At 42.7% G+C, this 23,395-nt stretch overlaps 1 protein-coding gene across 1 annotated transcript in view; it reads right to left on the bottom strand.

The window, feature by feature from the left end:
• LRBA (LPS responsive beige-like anchor protein) overlaps positions 1-23,395 on the bottom strand; it is a 568,467-nt gene that overhangs the window by 5,390 nt on the left and 539,682 nt on the right. The window contains exons 53-54 of the mRNA XM_044300361.1: positions 8,707-8,808; positions 8,377-8,573 (exon numbers count right to left, since the gene is read on the bottom strand). Coding sequence (XP_044156296.1) covers positions 8,377-8,573; positions 8,707-8,808 — 299 coding nt within the window. The remainder of the gene's footprint in view (positions 1-8,376; positions 8,574-8,706; positions 8,809-23,395) is intronic.

The raw sequence follows: 23,395 nt of genomic DNA, 5'->3' as shown, positions 1-23,395 counted from the left end.
ATAGATTATGACATAAGCTAAATCAATACTCATTTTGATCCCCTGTTTGCGCTGCTGCAATCTCCTGAGGCTATTTTTGAATTGCAATTATTACCATGACAAATAATTATTTGCTACACTTAGAAAATTCATCTGAGGAAAATCCATTAACCTCCCAGTCATGGTTCAGCGACTTTTTAGATTCTAAGCGTTTTATGAGAGAAATTCTATAGTAAGAGGCAAAATTAAAGCCATTAATCTTTAACCCTTATATAACCTGAGAAAATGATTCCTCTAGTGTCTTTATTAAATTACTGCCATCTATTCAGATTATCCAATTTGTGGATGTGTCTTCACATTCTTCGTACCAGGAAATCAGAACCTTCTACACTATAGTTTTCTCATTGGTATTTCTAATGGTAGAATACACTTTGCATTGAATTTTACATGTAGACAATATGTGGTGTTGTGCTAATGTCCTTGGGATCTATTGATAATTGTCTGATTGTTACATTGCGATTTACTACCAACAATGATCAGTAAACCTGATCCACAGAATCACATTTATGTGCCTATATACTATTTTAGGGCCAGGAATACAGGTATTAAAGGGGGGGGGGGGGGAAATCAAGCTGACGGGTGCATAGTTGATCACAGTATCAAAAATAAAATGGAGGAAGGCAATTGGGATACCAGTTTGATACCACCATGTCATATAGCATTAATTTAAGAAAATACTGTGAAAGCAAATACCAAATGAATAATTCAGTAAACATTTAGTAAAACTTGTAATTTATTCATTTAAATTCCTGCTCATTCTGGGCTTTGAAGTCAAGGTCCTATCAGTGATTGACATTCTTCCCTCTATGTGAGCTGTCAATCACTGATAGGACCGCCTCCATGACTTTTCAGCCCAGAATGAGCAGAAATTTAAATTAATAAAATATAAGTTTTATAGAATATTTTCCCCTCAAAACTTTATACCATTCTGCTCAACAACTCCTGCTGCCTTCAGCTCTTTAACCTGACAGGTTCCCTTTAACCTATATGGAAAATTGTTAATTACCAGGGGTACAAATGTAATACCAATAATTATGAAGACCTACACCAAGAATGTTTATATCAAGACCGAAATTATCCACTTATTATTGAGAACCTGAGACATCTGCAGTGTGACAAGAAGTCAATGCATGGTCTTCTATTACATTTCACATAGGGACCACAGTGCTCTGATCGTTCCCCTTACATCTTAGAAAAGAATAAACTCTGGAGAAACAATTTATTTATTTTTTAATTAACAGGTATTGCCTTGTAAAATAACATGCACATAGAGGAACTATGAAACCTGGTCTGTAAGACAAGGTCATTCTGCAGTGGAGAAATGCAATCATGTTATGCTGAATATGGTCTTATTTCCCATATCTGCTTTTCCATAGACATGACATATAGAGGCTATAAGAGTAACCTTTTCAAGGAAAACATATGATAGGGAAGCTGATGAGTCAGAAAACCTTCATGTGGACTGTCTAGCATCAAGTGACAAGGGGGAGTGAAGGAGGAAAAGATAAGAAAAAAGTGAAGAAAGTAAATATGATCACAGGCCTTGTAGAGGGAGTTAGCAAATCTAAGAGCAAAAAAGATAAGAAATATGGCAGTGATTTCACAGAGAATGAGCCTTGTGGAGAATAGGAAATCCAGGAAAATACATGGGAAATGTATGTTAAATACTGAAGAGCTAAACCCTTCCAGACTCCTACAAAATATGAAACAGCCTTAAAGGAAAACGTGTTCAGAAAGAAAGCTCTGCTGGAAGTCTGCTACAGTAGAGAATGGCATGCCAGACTGTCTCGACCATGATTCAATGCTTAGGTTATGGACTGTAAAAGAATGCTGCATTATATAGAGATTTATGCATATGTATAGGACTTGGCATACAGAGCCTCTAGTACAGACACTTCCTGAAGTCAGCAATACGCAGAAAATATTCATTCTTCTTGGTGCAAAGGAGTTGTCCCAACTGCTGGGACCTGCACCGGCACTGGGGTTGAAATGAGATCCTCGCAGTAAGCCTTTACTTTCTGTATCCCTTTAAAAGGATTGTCTGGACGTTTGTGATGTATGTATGATTTGAATGTATTATCATGATATACTGTATGTGTGTATCTTCTGTGAAATGTAACAGAAATTGGACTTGAGGGCATGGTTATGTAAAGAAAAAAATTGTAAAGTCTAATAAAAAGAATTTAAAAAGGGTAAAAAAAAAATAACGCTGGTAAAATGGTATAAACTTGAAAATGTGAAAAACTATTTTCGAATGTTAAATGTCCTCGAATGTTAAATATCCCCCGGTGGTCCCTCAACATCTTTATTTTCTTTCACATTGATGTGCCATATATCCACGTGCCCGCAGCCTCCAACGACAGGCCTTACCATGTACTGCATGGGAACCTTTAGGTCAATGATTGGCACAGCAGTCACATGGATATACAGCATGTCACTGCTGCAGGAAAATAAAGACGGGCAAGGACCACTGGAGCGTGCATCAAGGGATTTTAGCAAGTGAGCAATATCTTTTAAAAGTTATACATTACTTTGTGAGAAATACAGAATGGTGTACTGGTGCTACCCAGGTTACATCCATAGGTTTCCAGGCACAACTCAGTAGTTGAGCGTTCTTTAAAGGGGTTCTTGAGGACTTTTAAATAATCAATATCAAACTGGGGGTGTCAAATTCCCAGCAAATTCTCCATATACTGGAGCTGCTGAGTGCTGAAACCAGGCACTGGAACAGGACGGCTCCCTACACAATGTATTGGCCTTGCTGGGTATTGTATTGGCTCAGCAGTAATTAATGCCTCCTGAATTCAATTGTAACACCATCCTCAGTATCGCGATACAATAAAAGACTGCAGGGGGTGGCAGTATTTTAAGCTGCACTGTGGTATTTGGTTCTGCTGGGGTGGTATTTTTTGCTGCACTGTGATATTTGGTTCTGCTGGAGCGGCATTTTGTGCTGCACTGTGATATTTTGTTCTGCTGGGGCGGTATTTTGTGTTGCACTGTGATATTTGGTTCTGCTGGGGCGGTATTTTGTGTTGCACTGTGATATTTGGTTCTGCTGGGGTGGTATTTTGTGCTGCACTGTGATATTTGGTTCTGCTGGGGTGGTATTTTGTGCTGCACGGTGATATTTGGTTCTGCTGGGTGGTATTTTATGCTGCACTGTGATATTTGGTTCTGCTGGGGTGGTATTTTGTGCTGCACTGTGATATTTGGTTCTGTTGGGGCAGTATTTTGTGCTGCACTGTGATATTTGGTTCTGCTGGAGCGGTATTTAGTGCTGCACTATGGTATTGCTGGCCCTGCCTCCTTTTATTGTCCCTGTCTATTTGTGTTGCCCTGTTTTCTGTCAGTTTGGACCTGCCTACAACATGGGGCCTCTTAGGTTTTTCCAGGGCCATTTTAAGCTCCCATTCCACCCCTACAGACCTGTAAGGTACAATATACAGCAATTAGGTTTACATATATAAATGATTACATATTTTTTTATTGTTTCTTCCTCTAACGCACGCATCAGTGACCACAACTTGTGAAATTTGGTTCTGCTGGGGCGGTGTTTTGTGCTGCACTGTGATATTTTGTTCTGCTGGGGCGGTATTTTGTGTTGCACTGTGATATGTGGTTCTGCTGGGGCGGTATTTTGTGTTGCACTGTGATATTTGGTTCTGCTGGGGCGGTATTTTGTTTTGCACTGTGCTATTTGGTTCTGCTGGGGCGGTATTTTGTGCTGCACTGTGCTATTTGGTTCTGCTGGGTGGTATTTTTTGCTGCACTGTGATATTTGGTTCTGCTGGGGTGGTATTTTGTGCTGCACTGATATTTGGTTCTGTTGGGGCAGTATTTTGTGCTGCACTGTGGTATTTGGTTCTGTTGGGGCAGTATTTTGTGCTGCACTGTGATATTTGGTTCTACTGGGGCAGTATATTGTGCTGCACTGTGATATTTGGTTCTACTGGGTGGTATTTTGTGTTGCACGGTGATATTTGGTTCTGCTGGGGTGGTATTTTGTGCTGCACTGTGATATTTGGTTCTGCTGGGGTGGTATTTTGTGCTGCACTGTGATATTTGGTTCTGCTGGAGCGGTATTTAGTGCTGCACTACGGTATTGCTGGCCCTGCTCCCTCTTGTTGTCCCTGTTTTCGGTCAGTTTGGACCTGCCTACAACACGGGGCCTAGGTTTTTCCAGGGCCATTTTAAGCTCCCATTCCACCCATACAGACCTGTAAGGTACAATATACAGCAATTAGGTTTACATATATAAATTATTACATTTTTTTTATTGATTCTTCCTCCAACGCACGCATCAGTGACCACAACTTGTGAAATGCACACACAGCAAATAGCCCCGACAGTAAGATACTTCCTACGGTCGGCAATGGAAGAACAAATTACCGCACTCCTGTCGCCGAACAACATGGTCGCTATAAGCTTCTATTATTTACTCAAACACAAACAAAGAAATCCCTTCTATGCTGCGATTACGGCACGTAGGCAGCTACTGTGCCCTTTCCAATCTTCAGACAAAAGCAAATAATTGGATCCCTTGGGTTGCCAGAGCTAGTGTCTTTGCCTCAGGTAACAGCTCGGTTTAAGGGGTGGATTTCCTTTTCATCCAAGTTATTCATTCGGACGTCTAAACATTGCATGGTAGATGTGCTTTGACGGGCTGTTGGCCGGGGCTCGGGTGAGCAATGCAGCATTTAAAACAAAAACAGGTGTATACCGTTGATTAGAGCGCGAGTGTCCCCAGGCAGTCTGGAGGTCTCTTGGTAGTTTTCATGAGCAGGCTACAAGAAAGTAAATTAGAATTCTGTCCTGTGTCTGATGATTGTAAATTGTTACTTTTGTCGACATCCTGTGGGCTTGGGCTTAGCATGACACATGAAACACAACCTGCTTAACTCCCCTCATTCCGTCAATGGCAGTCGGACTTGACCTTAGGTTTCCTTGGCTTCACCTCTAGCACCCTCCCCCCTTCCTATTACTTGAGAAGCAAGCAGTGAAAACATCAGTCTACCACATCCATGGGCAGGTATTACATATGGTGGTGGTGGTGGGGGCGGGGGGGTGATGGACTTTAATCACACAGTTGCCACTTGCCTGCCAGCATGATAAAGTGCAGAAGCAGATGAGGAAAAGGGGCTGTGGATTGTTTAACTCTAAAGCCCAACAGGGACTGCTTTGAAAAAAAAGGGAAGGGGGGAAAAACATGTGGCCGCAGTACACATGTGTTTGCCTGGACCGCCGACTTCCCCAGCCTCAGGCAACAAACTCTAGCTCCCAGCACACACTGAAACACAGCAGAAACTGTTTGGGCTGGCAAGGGATTTCAAGATATTTTACAGATTTATTAGCTTGGCTGACAACATAATCACAACTGAAAGTGACAGATTATGAACATTATTATCGCAAAAGGGAAAAAAAAAACTAAACATCAGGGGACCCTAAAAGCAGGGACCCCAAACCACCCTTTTCCCATGACAGTAAATCCAGTCCTGCAAAACATGTGTTTGTGCAGATCCTACCCGCTATTAAAAGAAGCCATGTCTTATAGCTATATCTTTACCTGCTGTCTTAGGTGCAACATAGCAGTTTATTTCCTAGAGGGTGGCGGGATTTATATTCGTTTTAGAAAAAAGATTGAAGTAGGAATAAATATTAATTGCTTTTCCATTAATTCTCTTAATTATAACCCTAATGGATTGTCAGACAAGAGCCTTCACAGCGTAACTATAGGATATCAAAGGGCCAAAATATCTGCTCCCTGCAGTCGGTAGATATACAAGATTACTTGTCTAGGCCCACATTTCTGAGCTGGGCCGCTCATTCATCTTGATAGGTGTATGACCTCCAGATTTACTGATCCCATGGTGTATCCTTAGCGCGGCTGTCTAGACCTGCACCACATTTATCACAGGGGCTCAGGCTGGTTGATAAATGTGGTGCAGGGATAGACACTTTTCGCTAATTCTATACCATCTATGGACTTCCTTACTTTAAAACAGAATTTTATGCCAGAATATTGAAGCATCTTAGGCCCATCCCATTTTACATGAAGCCCAACTCCTTCACCACTTGGAAAAAAGTGTAGAAACTCCACTTTTTGCACAGCTTTTTGGAGCAGACACAATAGCAAGTGTGCAATGCTGAAACAAGCATGGAGTAATGGCTGGTCTGGTAGCAGTCCTGCCGTGATGGGTTTCACTAGAATTTGTAATGTTACCTAGTATATATCTTCAAAAGTCTTTCGTACCTATATAGTAAAACAGCTGTATGCTTTTCTATTGAAACCTTCCCTGTACCATCATCATTCTTCGTTTCCACATTATTCCTGACTAAAGCGGTTCTCCGAGCTTTTAATATGGATGGCCTATCCTCAGCATAGTTGGGAATTTATTCCAAAATCACAACATATAGTAGTGCGGTGCGACTAGAAAGGGTTCTTCAACCCAATTCCAGTATTAAGTAGATTCAGTGCACACGCAAATGTGATTCAAAAATATATCTTTTAATCTTCTAAGAGGTATTTATACATGATTTTCCATTGTCTCAGCCAAAAAATGAAGGTAATTCATAATATCAAGAATTGTTTCCTTCTCAGATGGATGATGATGACAATGTTTCAGTCATGGAGACCTTTTTCAAGTCACAAAGTATAATGCTGAGGGGGATGGTGCCGATCAGCTGTATGAGGAGACGGCACGCGCAGTACGCATGTCTATGGCAAAGCAGCAGCGAGCAGGAAGAGAAATGGGACGTGTACACTGCCCGGCACCCTCTCCTCATACAACTGATTGGTGGTGCCGCCGGGTGCCAGACCCCCGCCAATCCTTAGGATAGGTCATCAATATAAAAAGCCCGGAGAACCCCTTTAGTGGGGTTGTGAAGCCTTAGGGGGAGATTTATTATGTACTGTATGCCAGAAAACTAGCACCAAAAAAAACATCTCAAAGTTTGGAGCACTTCATACTGGAGCCAAATTTTGCTACTTTTTGGAGCACTATTTAAAAAAAAAAGTGGGCAGAGAAGGGTGGGGAGTTGGTGTTACAGGGCTGGAGCAGCCTGTGACCGATTATAACAGAAATCTACACCAGCTCACAATCCCAGTTTGGTCCCCTGGCCTGCACAGATGGGGAGCTAGGGACAGGTTAAGACTGGCGTGTAACACGATGGTCTAAGTAAAGGTCCCCTTTAGGGTTTACATTTTTTACGGTTTCGGAATATTTAGAGCTCATTCACAATTCTGTGTCCATTAAAAACGTCTGTAATAACCAGATAGCACACAGAAGTCATCCATGCCTTATCCTATTATTTTTCCATTGAATAGGTCAGTGTGCATTCCGGTATAAAAATGGATTGCACCATGTGAATGACCACTTAGACTGCAGGAATACAGCACTAGCTGGTTTTCTGTGTTGGGACACGAGTTGTCTCTTCTCAAACTGAAGATATTTCACGTGGTGCATTAGCTTAGGGTACACAGGTTCACATTTGCGTTTAACAGATCCGGCAGGCTGTTCCGGCTATAAAAGGATCCAGCCGCTATCTGGAAAAATGCCTAAACAGCCTGCAGGATCCGTTAAACGCAAACGTGAACCTACCCTTGCAATGCTCATTTGTTATCCTGATTGTTTTATGCAGCAAAGAACTCCACTGAATGGGGACAGGCAATGGCTACTCCAATCACTTGTCCCCATACAGATTCAATGTTTCTGGGCGAATCCTTGTTTACGTGGAACGGTCCCCTGCCCAGAAATTATTATTTTGGTGTCCACATCTACAAAGCTTTCACCAGATGAACAAGCACTTGTTTTTTTCATGAGGTGATTGGAGGCAATTATCAGGAACCAGTGTTTGTACAAATGTTCTTTCTTGATAATAGCCCCACTCATCGCATCATTGCTTGAAATCTTTGGTGAATCTGCATCAAAGGGCATTGAATGTGACAAACTGAATGTGCATGCCGTACTTCAGCGCCAGCAGAGGTGCATCCATAGACGGGAGCACTGGCTATCGTTGGTTGATCCAGGTAGAGGATAGCACATGCTGGTGAGAATGTGATGCTGTACATGGACACAACTGCTCCAAATACTGCTCATAGCACACAATGCAAGACAATACAAACGACAGGACGGGACAATGCAACGGTAGGACTTGCCCTTTATTTTTATTAATTTTGAAGGACAGGATGAACTATGGCTGCATTATATCCATGGACGGCTGTATTTCTGATGATATCATGGTAAATGGCTATTAATAATCATTCAATCAATCAGTTGCACTTGAAGTCATTACATGAGACTTTTTCTGTACATACAGAACATTATAAAATCTTACCCGTGTATTGTCATCCATTTCCTTTGTGGCCTGAAGCTTCCCATTCACACTGAATACACAGAAAAGTCCCCTCTCATAGTATATAACACAGTGTCCCTCTCTAGAAGCCTGGATAAGTTTGGGCTGAAGGCAGTTTTCTGGAGCCTCTAGTGTCCTCAAAAGATCTCCATTCATAGAATGTATCAAACAAGGACCTTCTAAAATACAAAAAAATAAAATAAACCATGTAAACCATTTAATACCCCACTGGGATTTTGAAAAATGCATGTTATGGTGCTACGCAAGGATTTAATGAATGTGACTGCCTGTGGTGTACAGGCTTATCCTTACCTTTGGAACCACTTATCACGAGGCCAAGTTCTGCACAAACAGCAGCGCAGGTAATCTCACAATCGTGGCCAGTCAGAATTGCACGAGGAGTGGCAAACTCATCTACAAAAAAACAGAGAGAGGATTAAGAGGTGTCCATTACTGAGGAACATAGATTATTCTTCTTTAAAGGGTCACCGAGTTTAGGTAAAGGTTTTGATATATCACAGTGACATATCTATGGTTTTGATTGGTGGGGATCTGGCCGCTGGGACCACCACAAATTGGGTAGAATGAGGAGAGAAGCGCGGGCCATCATGCTCTCTCTCCTCTCTGCAAGAGACAGGCTCACACGAGTCTATGGGCCCATCTCAAGTCCGTCCTCTGCAGCAAAGAGAAAGAGCGCAATATGTGTGCATTTCTCTTATTCTAGAGATCGGTGGGGGTCTCAGTACTCAGACCTCAAACATTTGATATGTCGCAATGTATCAAAAGTTTTATTTTTAGATAGAGGAGTGTAATAGACTGTAAATGAAAAGGATGCATATTTTCAGTTTCCCCAACATCTGGACAAATGGGCCTTCCCTTACATACATTAGACTGTTTGCCTCTAATGTAGTTAAAAAAAAGCACCAATGTTATTGTAAGTCTGGACGGATCAGTTTGCCTCCGCACGGCCAGGCGGACACCCGAACGCTGCAAGCGGAGCGGAGGCCAAACGCTGCCAGACTGATGCATTCTGAGCGGATCCGCCCCCACTCAGGATGCATTAGGGCTGGACGGATGTGTTCGGGGCCGCTTGTGAGAGCCTTTAAACGGAGCTCACAAGCGGAGCCCCGAACGCAAATGTGAAAGCAGCCTTAATTATGTGTGCATGACAGAATTATAAAATAATGGCATGGTTAAAATTGGCAACTGCTCCAAGTAGCTTACCTTAAAGGGGTGGGTGATATGGCTTAAAATCTATATTGCAATATAATTTTAAGCATGTGCGATATATATCGCGATATATTGTTTTCTATATTTGGGGGGGGGGGGGGGATTTAAACTTTATTTTTTTTTACTTTCTATTTAATAACTATTAGCCCCCTTGTCATATTCACCCTAATAGAACTCTATTAGGGTGAATAGGACTTTACACGGCGCACACGAGTATAATGCTGCTCACTGACATACTATGTCAGTAGCATCCTGGCTGCCATGGTAACCGATCGGAGCCCCAGCATTACACTGCTTGGACTCCGATCGGAACTGCCGCTCCGTGGTCATATCGCAGTCCGGCGATATGCACAAAATCCATATCGTGGCACAAATTTATATCGCATATACCGCCCCACCCCTACTATATACCTGCCTTTTCACACTTTTCCCCATTTAATTTTATGCTTGATGGGTTATGCCAACCATATGCCATGGCACAAGCTACAGTGTATATCACACATGGTATGGAAGTTTTGTATGGATACTAGTGGCACAGGTATATGTTCACTGTATGCAGAATTATGTTGGCCCTGCACGGTAAGGTTATTTGGCAACATATTATGGTATTATTTAGGCACAGTAAGGCACTATTAGAAAGTAACAGTCCTCCTTATTACTCTCCCTATATCCTCAAAGATGTGGAATTGCTCTCAGCTTGCCTATGAGCCTCCACAGACCTTGAGTCTGCTCTGAGTGACTTCTACCACAGTCCAGCGTAGTAGTTATAGCCTACATTTTGCATGTTCTCAAACAAGGCAAGTATAATGACTATAACTGTAGGCAGCATGGTGGCTCACAGGGTAGCTGACCAAGGAAACATCTGCATGGAGTTTATACATTCCCCCCCCCCCCCCCAATGTTTACATGGGTTTTCTCCAGGTACCCCAGTTTCCTCCTCACTTCATAAACAGGGGTGCACCACCAATGAGGCAAGGTGAGACTATTGCCTCAGGCAGCACCAGGTAAGGGCAATAGGGGGAAGCAGAAGGGGGAATGGTCTGTTTCTGCAGTATAGTATTGAGAAGCACAGTGGGCACAGTATGTGGCGCTGTATTACCCTGTATGTTTTGTAGAGCTTATTGTAATGTTTTCCAAGTATGTCTTTAACAGTAGGGCTGGAAGGAAGAGGTTAGGTTATGAAATTGGCATTGGGAGGTTGGGGTGCCATTTCAGTTTTCGCCTCAGGCAGCAGAAAGGCTAGGTGCACCCCTGTTCATATACAGTTGCAAGAAAAAGTATGTGAACCCATTGGAATGATATGGATTTCTGCACAAATTGCTCATAAAATGTGATCTGATCTTCATCTAAGTCACAACAATAGACAATCCCAGTCTGCTTCAACTAATAACACACAAAGAATTAAATGTTACCATGTTTTTATTGAACACACCATGTAAGCATTCACAGTGCAGGTGGAAAAAGTATGTGAACCCTTGGCTTTAATAACTGGTTGAACCTCCTTTGGCAGCAATAACTTCAGCCAAACGTTTCCTGTAGTTGCAGATCAGACGGGCACAACGGTCAGGAGTAATTCTTGACTATTTCTCTTTACAGAACTGTTTCAGTTCAGCAATATTCTTGGGATGTCTGGTGTGAATCGCTTTCTTGAGGTCATGCCACAGCATCTCAATCGGGTTGAGGTCAGGACTCTGACTGGGCCACTCCAGAAGGTATATTTTCTTCTGTTTAAGCCATTCTATTGTTGATTTACTTATATGCTTTGGGTCATTGTCCTGTTGCAACACTCATCTTCTGTTGAGCTTTAGCTGGTGGACAGATGGTCTTAAAGGGATTCTAAAGTGACCTTATCAAATGCGCCTGTGGCTCTATAATCATATAAAACAGGTTTATATAACCTGTAACTCATGTCATAAATGTGTCCAAGGGGACGTCTCACGATGCAGGGTGCCCGGCTGCAGCCATCTCCTTTCGGTGCCCAGCGCTGCCCTCTGAATTGAAACCGCCGCCCTCCCTTTCATTAGAGCCGCCGCCTCAGCCAGATTGCACGGGCACATCAGGTTATACCTAGTGTGTACGCGCGGGGACTCCTGGCAGCGGCCCCGTTATGCGAAGTGCAAATGCGCTGGCCGGCGCACTTCGATAACTAGGCCGCTGCCAGGAGTCCCCGCGCGTGCGCACTAGGTATAACCTGATGCGCCCGTGCGATCTGGCTGAGGAGGCGGCTCTAATGAAAGGTAGGGCGGCGGTTTCAATTCAGAGAGCGGCGCCGGGCACCCTGCATCGTGAGACGTCCCCTTGGACACATTTATGACGTGAGTGACAGGTTATATAAACCTGTTTTATACGATTATAGAGCCACAGGCGCATTTGATAAGGTCACTTTAGGATTCTGTGTATTAGTAGGGACCTCACCATATGTTTAGCTTATAGGCCCAAATTCTGATGACAGAATCCCTTTAAGTTCTCCTGCAAAATGTCTTGATAAACTTGGGAATTCATTTTGCCTTCGATGGTAGCAATCCGTCCAGGCCCTGACGCAGCAAAGCAGCCCCAAACCATACTTCACAGTTGGGATGAGGTTTTGATGTTGGTGTGCTGTGCCTCTTTTACTACATACATAGTGTTGTGTGTTTCTTCCAAACAACTCAACTTTGGTTTCATCTGTCCACAGAATATTTTGCCAGTACTGCTGTGGAACATCCAGGTGCTCTTGTGCAAACTGTAAACGTGCAGCAATTTTATATATATATATATATATATATATATATTATTTTTTTTTTTTTTACAGCAGTGGCTTCCTCTGTGGTATCCTCCCATTAAATCCATTCTTGTTTAGTGTTTTACGTATCGTAGATTCGCTAACAGGGATGTTAGCATATGCCAGAGACTTTTGTAAGCCTTTAGCCGACACTCTAGGATTCTTCTTCACCTCATTGAGTAGTCTGTGCTGTGCTCTTGCAGTCATCTTTACAGGACGGGCATTCCTAGGGAGAGTAGCAGCAGTGCTGAACTTTCTCCATTTATAGACAATTTATCTTACCGTGGACTAAAGAAACGGCAATGCTTTTGGAGATACTTTTATAACCCTTTCCAGCTTTATGCAAGTCTACAATTCTTAATCGTAGGTTTTCTGAAAGCTCTTTTGTGCGAGGCATCATTCACATCAGGCAATGCTTCTTGTGAAAAGCAAACCCAGAACTGGTGTGTGTTTTTTATAGGGGAGGGCAGCTGAAACCAACACCTCCAATCTCATCTCATTGATTGGACTCCAGTTGGCTGACACCTCACTCCAATTAGCTCTTGAAGATGTCATTAGTCTAGGGGTTCACATACTTTTTCCACCTGCACTGTGAATGTTTACATGGTGTGTTCAAGAAAAACATGGTAACATGTAATTATTTGTGTGTTATTAGTTTAAGCAGACTGTGATTGTCTATTGTTGTGACTTAGATAGATCAGATCACATTTTATGACCAATTTGTGCAGAAAACCATATCATTCCAAAGGGTTCACATACTTTTTCTTGCAACTGTAAATACTAATAGGTTAATGTGGAATTTTGATTGTGAGGCCCAATGGTGACAATCTCTGTACAGCACTGTAGAATATATACATTATTAAAATAAATCAGTCTGAAATGCGTAAGCTAGCATTTGTTCTGGTGCATTTCCTGACATCTGCACTTACATCCCAATGAAAGATGGAGAGGAATGCCAGCCATCTCTATTTTAATCTACTTGGGTGAGACGTGTACATTTGTACGGATGGTTCTTAAGCTGAACTTTTTGCCTTTTTTCTAATATTACTATAGTGTCTGCTACCTTTTTCTCATTGATTTCACCAGTTCTAAATGCCATTTTTGGTAGTGCATCTAGAAGTAACCAGCTTGTGAGAGAGTTTGGAGGGAGGGAAACACTATAATGAAAGAGAGAGAGAGAGGCAATGCAGTCGCCAGACAGACAGCTTAGAACTCCAATAATGCTTTGCACATGGGGTTTTTCTTTTCATGTAGCAAAACCTGCAAGAGGAAAGGGGAGGGATAGGGGCCATTTTTTTAAATTATACCATTGGCATGTGAGTAGTTTGAACAAGATCAAGAGGTTCTTTATCTTGACCTTACTACGAATGTGTGACAGTGTAATTGAAAAAGACATCTCTCTTGCACATAGAAAAAAATGCAGACTGTCGGCAAAAAAAAAGAAAAAAAAAAAGAAAAAAAAAAAGGTAGGTGTTTGTCAATCGAAAGCAGGAATTCTGAAACACTCAGGGAGACAGACTTGCACAATTTAACAAATTGGAAGGGATTGAGGCACAGTGAATAATAACCAACATCATAAATCATACAGGATTTACCAAAATATGTCAAGAAAGATGAGTGATGTGAATTCGCTGATCTATTAATTTAATTAAAGTAAAGGCCTAAAAAAGCCACAATACTTCAAGTTCCATTCTCTGACAGCAGCTTCTCTCCCACGGAACCAGTATGTTAAAAATCCAACATGGCTGATCTTTTTTTCCCGGTAAGCCGTCCAGGGACAGTCATAAGGTTCTCATACAATCATCAGCCGATCCCTTCAATTACAGATGATACAAGAGTGGCAGATGGATTTTCACTATTTTCTTTTATTATCTTTTGCATGTGTTGAAGAAAAATCACTAGGAATGAGCGAATCAACTATGGATGGTACATCTGAAGTAGAGTCGCAAAAGACTTTGTTGTAATACTGTACGGCGTTCCCGCTCCGTACAGTAGTAGAATGTGCTTGCTCCACTAGAAACCGAACCGGACCTCGGTACCAAGGTTTTTTACAGTAATACGGTAATTCGGTAATTAATTCCGAAGTTATTACACAAAGTCTTGCGCGACATTGTGAAGTAATATCTTTGGCTCATCGGAGTTTTTTTGCAAATTGACTTTGGATTTACTATCAGAAGTCTATTCGCTCATCCCTAAAAATCACCAATGCTTTTTGGCAATTCCACCAATGAAGTAAAAACCTGGTGCTGATATAAGCAATAAAAAATCATGGCAGAAACATGCTTATGACCATATTTATTTTGCATCTGGCAAACCCCATATCCGCAAAATAGAGATACCGGGTGTGTGCATGCCACATATTTCACAGTCCCAATAGCAGAAATACTTATTCTTGTCTACACCCAGTTTGTTATTAAAGATGCATCGAGTGGCTGATATGATTTCTACATACAGAGGGAAGACCGACGGTACCATCTGTACCTGAGGACCCGCCTTCTCAAAGTCACTGCAGGGACCCCTAAAACCAATCATCATGAGCATCTTGCTGCTGCTTCCACTGTGTGAACTGTAGTATTTGCATGTAGCTGCACAGTGGGCCCCCAGAAAGAATTCAACACTGGATATTAATACTGAGAGCCTATCCGCAAGATATTCCATAAATATCAAACCGGCGAGGGTCTGACACCTCTGAAATCAGCTGTTACATTGGAGATCCACTGCCGAAACGACATAACACCGTCCAATGTGTAGTGGAGAGAGCTGATAACTGCAGTGCTGATCCCACAGACGTGAGTAGAAGCCATCAGGGTAAGGCTACTATCACATCTGCGCTTTCCCTTTTCGCCTTTTGAGATCCATCATAGGATCTTAATAGCAGGGGAACCGCTTCCGTTTTGTCCCTATTCATTGTCAATGGGGACAAAACTGAACTGAAAGAAACGGAATGCATTCCATTCCATTTGGTTGCGTCCCCATCGCGGACAGAATAACGCTACAAGAAGCGTTTTTCTGTATGCGATAAGGTGCGGAGGAAGATGAATTTCTCGGAGAATACGGATCCGTCCCCCATTGACTTTCAATGGTGTTCGTGACAGATCAGTCTTGGCAATGTTAAAGATAATACAACTGGATCCGTTCATAACGGATGCAGATGGTTGCATTATCAGTAACGGAAGAGTTTTTGCTGAACCCTGCCGGATCCACCAAAGACGCTAGTGTGAAAGTAGCCTAAAGGGGTCCTCATCTGATCCGCAAAAAAAATGCGAATCGAATGCGGGGAAAAAAAAAACATGTGTATGAGGCATTATGAATTACAAAGTTTCTCTCCAGACAAAAATAAAGTTCACAGCTTTACAACAAACCATTCTAAACTTCACATTTTACTAATCTCTGAACCAGCTTCTGCAAATATCAGCTTATTGTTGCCTCAATGTCAGAATTTTTGCCTTTTCTTCGCAGAGTAAACATGTTTTCATTACCTCACAAGATTTTAAATACTTATGTACCTAAATCCCACTCTTAATAATGCAAAACTGCTAATACCTACTTTCTGGAGGAGGGGGTCTGCTCAGCAAACAAGCAATAACATGAATGTGTCCCACACAAATTCCCACTAAGGAGAACTCTTGAGCCGATAGAAATATCTTTTTTTTACAACTGAGCACAATCATCTCAAAGCAGGGATTTATTTATTTATTTTTTTGCTATAGAAGACTTGGAGTAGTCTAGTATAGCAAACAGTGTTACTTTATATCAGAAGACATTATAAACAAGCTACAGTACAACACAGAATCTCCACAAATGTGGAAGGTTTTATATTCAGTTTCTTATATAGCGACGACATAATCATCCACTGCTGACAACACTAGCTAGGGGCTGGGGAGAGCAATACAAACTTACATTTTGTATTTTCATCAGGAGCAGTGTGAATATGAACTTTTATTCTGCTCCTTCGAAATTCCCAGGAGCTGGGACTTCACAAACCCTCCCCACTGCTCTGAGTGACAGCAGTAGTATCCAACCAGGAGATCAGTACACATCTGTCACTGAGAGCAGAGAAGACTGGGAAGTGAAGCTCAATGCATAGAGCACTTTTACTGTGAAGCCCAACCTCCTGGGAACTTGCAGGAACAGAATCTGGCACAATAACAGTTCATATTCACACTACTCTTGTTAATAAAAACGCCACAAAAAGTATATGTTTGTAATGCTCTTCTGGGCCCCTACCTAGTGATGTCAGTAGTTTAACATGGTCAACAGACTCCCTTTAAATTAGTCCCTGTACAAAATGGGACTTCAATACAATGAACGTCTATCAATAGGCAGAACATTTGTAAATATCCTATATCTAAAATAAGTAACTTGATTCAAAAAAGTAAAAAATGCTGCAAATGGGAATGTCTTTTACCCTTAAATATGGGAGCACATTTTGAAGAAAGCAGAATAGCACATAAAGAAGACTATGGCACAGTGCTGCAAACATAAATCTTTGTGCTGGTTATGTATCCAGTGTAAAAAGAAACATTTTTGCCATTTTATATCAAAGCTTAGTGTTTGCTGCCAAAAAAGCACACCATAAAACATCATGCACCACACTGTGCTACAATAAAATAATACCTATCACCATAAACACTCCAGTGGAATCAAGTCACATTAAAGCCAGGACTGTGTAATTCAACTTCTTAATTAAATGTGTATGTGACTTCATGCATTTCTCAGCCTGAATATTATTTATCCAGAAAATCCTGAAGGTAAAGGATCCTAGGAACGTAGGGATTGAGGGAAAACACAGATTAATACAGTGTATAGGCACAGGCTACAGCTTTCCTGCCTCCGGGTATTTGAGGATTTTACACTTTATGGAACTGAACAAAAGCATCAAGATTTAAAGGGATCCTCTGGGAATCATCTACAATGTACGCGCTGCTGCTTTTCAGCCCTCTAGCTGACATCATGGGGATCAGGTGATGGCATTACTTATCAGAGGCCTTACATAGACTTCAATGTACACATCCCACTCATATATTAGCTGTACGGATGTGCTGAAAAAATAAACAATTCTGGGACCCAAGGAACACAATCAAAATAGTTCTCCTGCAATTAACCACTTCAACCCCGCTAGCTAAAACCCCCTTCATGACCAGGCCACTTTTTACACTTCTGCACTACACTACTTTCACCGTTTATCGCTCGGTCATGCAACTTACCACCCAAATGAATTTTACCTCCTTTTCTTCTCACTAATAGAGCTTTCATTTGGTGGTATTTCATCGCTGCTGACATTTTTACTTTTTTTGTTATTAATCAAAATGTAACGATTTTTTTGAAAAAAAATGACATTTTTCACTTTCAGCTGTAAAATTTTGCAAAAAAAATGACATCCATATATAAATTTTTCGCTAAATTTATTGTTCTACATGTCTTTGATAAAAAAGAAAATGGTTTGGGTAAAATTTATAGCGTTTACAAACTATGGTACAAAAATGTGAATTTCCGCTTTTTGAAGCAGCTCTGACTTTCTGAGCACCTGTCATGATTCCTGAGGTTCTACAATGCCCAGACAGTACAAACACCCCACAAATGACCCCATTTCGGAAAGTAGACACCCTAAGGTATTCGCTGATGGGTATAGTGAGTTCATAGAACTTTGTATTTTTTGTCACAAGTTAGCGGAAAATGATGATTATTATTTTTTTCTTACAAAGTCTCATATTCCACTAACTTGCGACAAAATTTTTTAAATTCTAAGAACTCGCCATGCCCCTCACAGAATACCTTGGGGTGTCTTCTTTCCAAAATGGTTATACTGCCCTGGCAATTTAGGGGCCCATATGTGTGAGAAGTACTTTGCAATCAATATGTGTAAAAAAAATGGCCTGCGAAATCCGAAAGGTGCTCTTTGGAATGTACTCAGGAGAAGTTGGGGAATGTGTTTTGGGGTGTCATTTTACATATACCCATGCTGGGTGAGAGAAATATCTTGGCAAAAGACAACTTTTCCCATTTTTTTATACAAAGTTGGCATTTGACCAAGATATTTTTCTCACCCAGCATGGGTATATGTAAAATGACACCCCAAAACACATTCCCCAACTTCTCCTGAGTACGGCGATACCACATGTGTGACACTTTTTTGCTGCCAAGGTGGGCAAAGGGGCACATATTCCAAAGTGCACCTTTTGGATTTCGCAGGCCATTTTTTACACATTTTGATTGCAAAGTACTTCTCACACATATGGGCCCCTAAATTGCCAGGGCAGTATAACTACGCCACAAGTGACCCCATTTTGGAAAGAAGACACCCCAAGGTAATCCGTGAGGGGCACGGCGAGTTCCTAGAATTTATTTTTTTGTCACAAGTTAGCGGAAAATTATGATTTTTTTTTTCTCTTTTTTCCTTACAAAGTCTCATATTCCACTAACTTCCGACAAAAAATAAAAAATTCTAGGAACTCGCCATGCCCCTCACGGAATACCTTGGGGTGTCTTCTTTCCAAAATGGGGTCACTTGTGGCGTAGTTATACTGCCCTGGCAATTTAGGGGCCCATATGTGTGAGAAGTAGTTTGCAATCAAAATCTGTAAAAAATGACCGGTGAAATCTGAAAGGTGCACTTTGGAATGTGGGTCCCTTTGCCCACCTTGGCTGCAAAAAAGTGTGACACATCTGGTATTGCCGTACTCAGGAGAAGTTGGGGAATGTGTTTTGGGGTGTCATTTCACATATACCCATGCTGGGTGAGAGAAATATCTTGGCATAAGACAACTTTTCCAATTTTTTTATACAAAGTTGGCATTTGACCAAGATATTTATCTCACCCAGCATGGGTATATGTAAAATGACACCCCAAAACACATTCCCCAACTTCTCCTGAGTACGGCGACACCAGATGTGTGACACTTTTTTGCAGCCTAGATGCGCAAAGGTGCCCAAATTCCTTTTAGGAGGGCATTTTTAGACATTTGGATCCCAGACTTCTTCTCACGCTTTAGGGCCCCTAAAAAGCCAGGGCAGTATAAATACCCCACATGTGACCCCACTTTGGAAAGAAGACACCCCAAGGTATTCAATGAGGGGCCTGGCAAGTTCATAGAATTTTTTTTTTTTGGCATAAGTTAGCGGAAATTGATTTTTTTTGTTTTTTCTCACAAAGTCTCACTTTCCGCTAACTTAGGACAAAAATTTAAATCTTTCATGGACTCAATATGCCCCTCAGCAAATACCTTGGGGTGTCTTCTTTCCAAAATGGGGTCAGTTGTGGGGTGTTTGTACTGCCCTGGCATTTGAGGGTCTCCGCAATCATTACATGTATGGCCAGCATTAGGAGTTTCTGCTATTCTCCTTATATTGAGAATACAGGTAATGAGATTTTTTTTTCCGTTCAGAGGCGAAAAAAATGAACGGCACAGATTTCTTCATTCGCATCGATCAATGTGGATGAAAAAATCTCTGCCAAAAAAAAAAAACAAAGGAGGGGAAAGGCGTCTGCCAGGACATAGGAGCTCTGCCCAACATCCATACCCACTTAGCTTGTATGCCCTGGCAAACCAGATTTCTCCATTCACATCAATCGATGTGGATGAATAAATCATTGGCGGTATTTTTTTTTTTTTTATATACAAAGTGTTTGCCAAAGCATAGGAACGCCGCCTCCTCCTCAGCTCGTATGCCTTGGCAAACGTATTTGTTACTGCAGAGGAGAAATCTCGTCTCGCAGCGCCGCATACACTGACTTGCGTGTAATCTGACAGCAGCGCAATGCTTCTGTCACAATGCACATAAATGCTGCAGCTAGTCGATCGGTTGGTCCACCTGGAAGGTATAAAAAAGAAAAAAAAGAAAAACAGGCCGCAACGCAATAATTTTATTAACTTTGGAACAGAATATATAAACTTTAACTTTTTGAACTAAACATTAACCTTTTTGCTTACTGGTGCTTTTTTTTTTTTTTTTTTTTTTTTTTTTTTTTTTTTTACCTTTATAGAACAAACCTCTCCTTCCCCATGGGTCAATGTGCAAAGCGCAAATCGCCCAAAGATGTGGCGAAGTGCGTTATGCACTTTGTCCCAGGTGAAAGGAGAGGTTTGCAGCAGCTGTGTGAGTGAATGGGCCCTAATAGCCCTGTGTGCCTGTCCTGGTGAGATGATCCCTATGCGAATAGTGTACCTGTGAGTGGTACTTCCGGAAACACTCTCCAAAGCATAGGGCAGGGTGGTCAGGACAGTCAGGACAGAAATAGCGGGTGTCACGCCTTATTCCACTCCTGCTACAGACACGACATCTTTTTCGGGGTGACGGTTGGGTTGAGGTACCAGGAACGACATTGGGGAAATGTCGCTCATGTAGACGGCTAACTACACTGGTGGATGGGGCCACGGAACCTCCTGGGTACAGGAGGTTCTCGATGATCTCTTCCTGAAATTTGAGGAAGGATCCAGTTCTCCCAGCCTTACTGTAGAGAACAAAACTATTATACAGAGCCAATTGAATTAAATATACAGACACCTTCTTATACCAGCGGCTGGTTCTGCGGGAAACTAAATACGGAGACAACATCTGGTCATTGAAGTCCACCCCTCCCATGTGAAGGTTATAGTCGTGGACTGAGAGGGGCTTTTCAATGACACGGGTTGCTCGCTCAATTTGTATTGTCGTGTCTGCGTGAATGGAGGAGAGCATGTAAACGTCACGCTTGTCTCTCCATTTCACCGCGAGCAGTTCTTCGTTACACAGTGCGGCCCTCTGCCCCCTTGCAAGACGGGTGGTAACGAGCCGTTGGGGGAAGCCCGCGCGACTAGTTCGCGCGGTGCCACAGGCGCCAATCCGTTCTAGAAACAAATGCCTAAAGAGGGCCACACTTGTGTAAAAATTGTCCACATAAAGATGGTACCCCTTGCCGAATAAGGGTGACACCAAGTCCCAAACTGTCTTCCCACTGCTCCCCAGGTAGTCAGGGCAACCGACCGGCTCCAGGGTCTGATCTTTTCCCTCATAGATCCGAAATTTGTGGGTATAGCCTGTGGCCCTTTCACAGAGCTTATACAATTTGACCCCATACCGGGCGCGCTTGCTTGGGATGTATTGTTTGAAGCCAAGGCGCCCGGTAAAATGTATCAGGGACTCGTCTACGCAGATGTTTTGCTCTGGGGTATACAAATCTGCAAATTTCAGGTTGAAATGGTCTATGAGGGGCCGAATTTTGTGGAGCCGGTCAAAAGCAGGATGGCCTCTGGGACGGGAGGCGATGTTGTCGCTAAAGTGCAGGAAACGCAGGATGGCCTCAAAACATGCCCTGGACATAGCAACAGAGAACATGGGCATGTGATGAATTGGATTCGTGGACCAATATGACCGCAATTCATGCTTTTTAGTTAGACCCATGTTGAGGAGGAGGCCCAGAAAAGTTTTAATTTCGGAAACTTGGACTGGTTTCCACCGGAAAGGCTGGGCATAATAGCTTCCCGGGTTGGCGGTTATAAATTCTGTGGCATACCTGTTTGTTTCGGCCACAACTATGTCTAAGAGCTTCGCAGTCAAGAACAGCTCAAAAAATCCCAGGGTCGAACCGATCTGAGGTGTCTCAACCCGAACTCCAGACTGGGCAGTGAAAGGGAAAACTACAGGAGCAGCTGAAGTTGGGGACTGCCAATCAGGGTTTGCCAGCACCTCAGGGATTCTAGGGGCTCTACGGGCACGTCTTTGCGGTGGCTGCGACGGGGTCACTACTGCTCATGCCACCGTACCAGCTTCAACTGCCCTTCTGGTGCTCGCCACTTCACGAGGTTGTACGGCAGTGCTGGTACTAGGTCCAGGGAGGGCTGCGTGTATGCCTCACCACGTAATCCGACAGCAGCAGCCCCACTCTGCTGCTCTTGAAGCGGATCCTGCGCAACCTGCGGTCTAGAGACACGGGGCCGGGTACGCCTGGTGCTATCAGAGACCTCAGCCTCCTCGTCCAAACTTTGGGTCAGAGAGCCACTGCTTTCTACAGGTTCGTATTCTGACCCGCTAGATTCATCAGATGAGGGTTCCCATTCCTCATCCGACTGGGTCAGAAGCCTGTAGGCCTCTTCAGAAGAATACCCCCTGTTTGACATTTGGGCAACTAAATTTAGGGGTATTCCCTGAGACTACCCAAGAAAAAAAAGCAAGCCTGTCTTACAAAGGGGAGGCTAGCGAAGTACCGGAGGCCGCTGCGGTTGATAAAAAATATCAAAACTGATTTTTTTATCGCCGCAGCGCGTGTAAAGTGAATGTGCAGTGATCAAAAAAAAAATTTTTTTTTTCACTGCGGTGGGGCGGGTGTGGGCGAACGCACGCGTGGGCGACCGATCAGGCCTGATCGGGCAAACACTGCGTTTTGGGTGGAGGGAGAACTAAAGTGACACTAATACAATTATAGATCTGACCGTGATCAGTTTTGATCACTTCCAGATACTATAAAAGTACAAATGCTGATTAGCGATACGCTAATCAGCGAATAACGGACTGCGGTGCGGTGGGCTGGGCGCTAACTGATCCCTAAACTACCTAACCAAGGGGCCTAAACTATACCTAAAACCTAACGGTCAATACCAGTGGGAAAAAAAAAGTGACAGTTTGCACTGATCACTTTTTTCCTTTCACTAGTGATTGACAGGGGCGATCAAAGGGTTAATTGGGGTTCAGGGGGGTGATCTGGGGCTAAGTGTGTAGTGTTGGTGTACTCACTGTGTAGCCTGCTCCTCTGCTGGATCCAACCGACGAAAAGAACCAGCAGAGGAGCAGGCCAGCCATATAACAGATCATATTTACTAATATGATCTGTTATCTGGCACTCTGATTGTTTTTTTTTTTTAAATCATCAGCTTGCCAGCTGCGATCATTGGCTGGCAAGCTGATGATGCGACCCTAATTGACGAAATGCCGTCCTGAACTGCGCATGCGCGGGCCGGCAAAGCGCGTCATCTCGCGTCTCGCGAGATGACGCGTAAATGCGTCAGTCTGCGCAGCGCTGCCGCCTCCGGACCG

Source organism: Bufo gargarizans, chromosome 1, assembly GCF_014858855.1.
Source record: "Bufo gargarizans isolate SCDJY-AF-19 chromosome 1, ASM1485885v1, whole genome shotgun sequence".
Classification (NCBI taxonomy): Eukaryota; Metazoa; Chordata; class Amphibia; order Anura; family Bufonidae; genus Bufo; species Bufo gargarizans.
The sequence above is the reverse complement of the archived record's forward strand: the minus strand, read 5'-3'. Positions and strand labels throughout refer to the sequence as shown.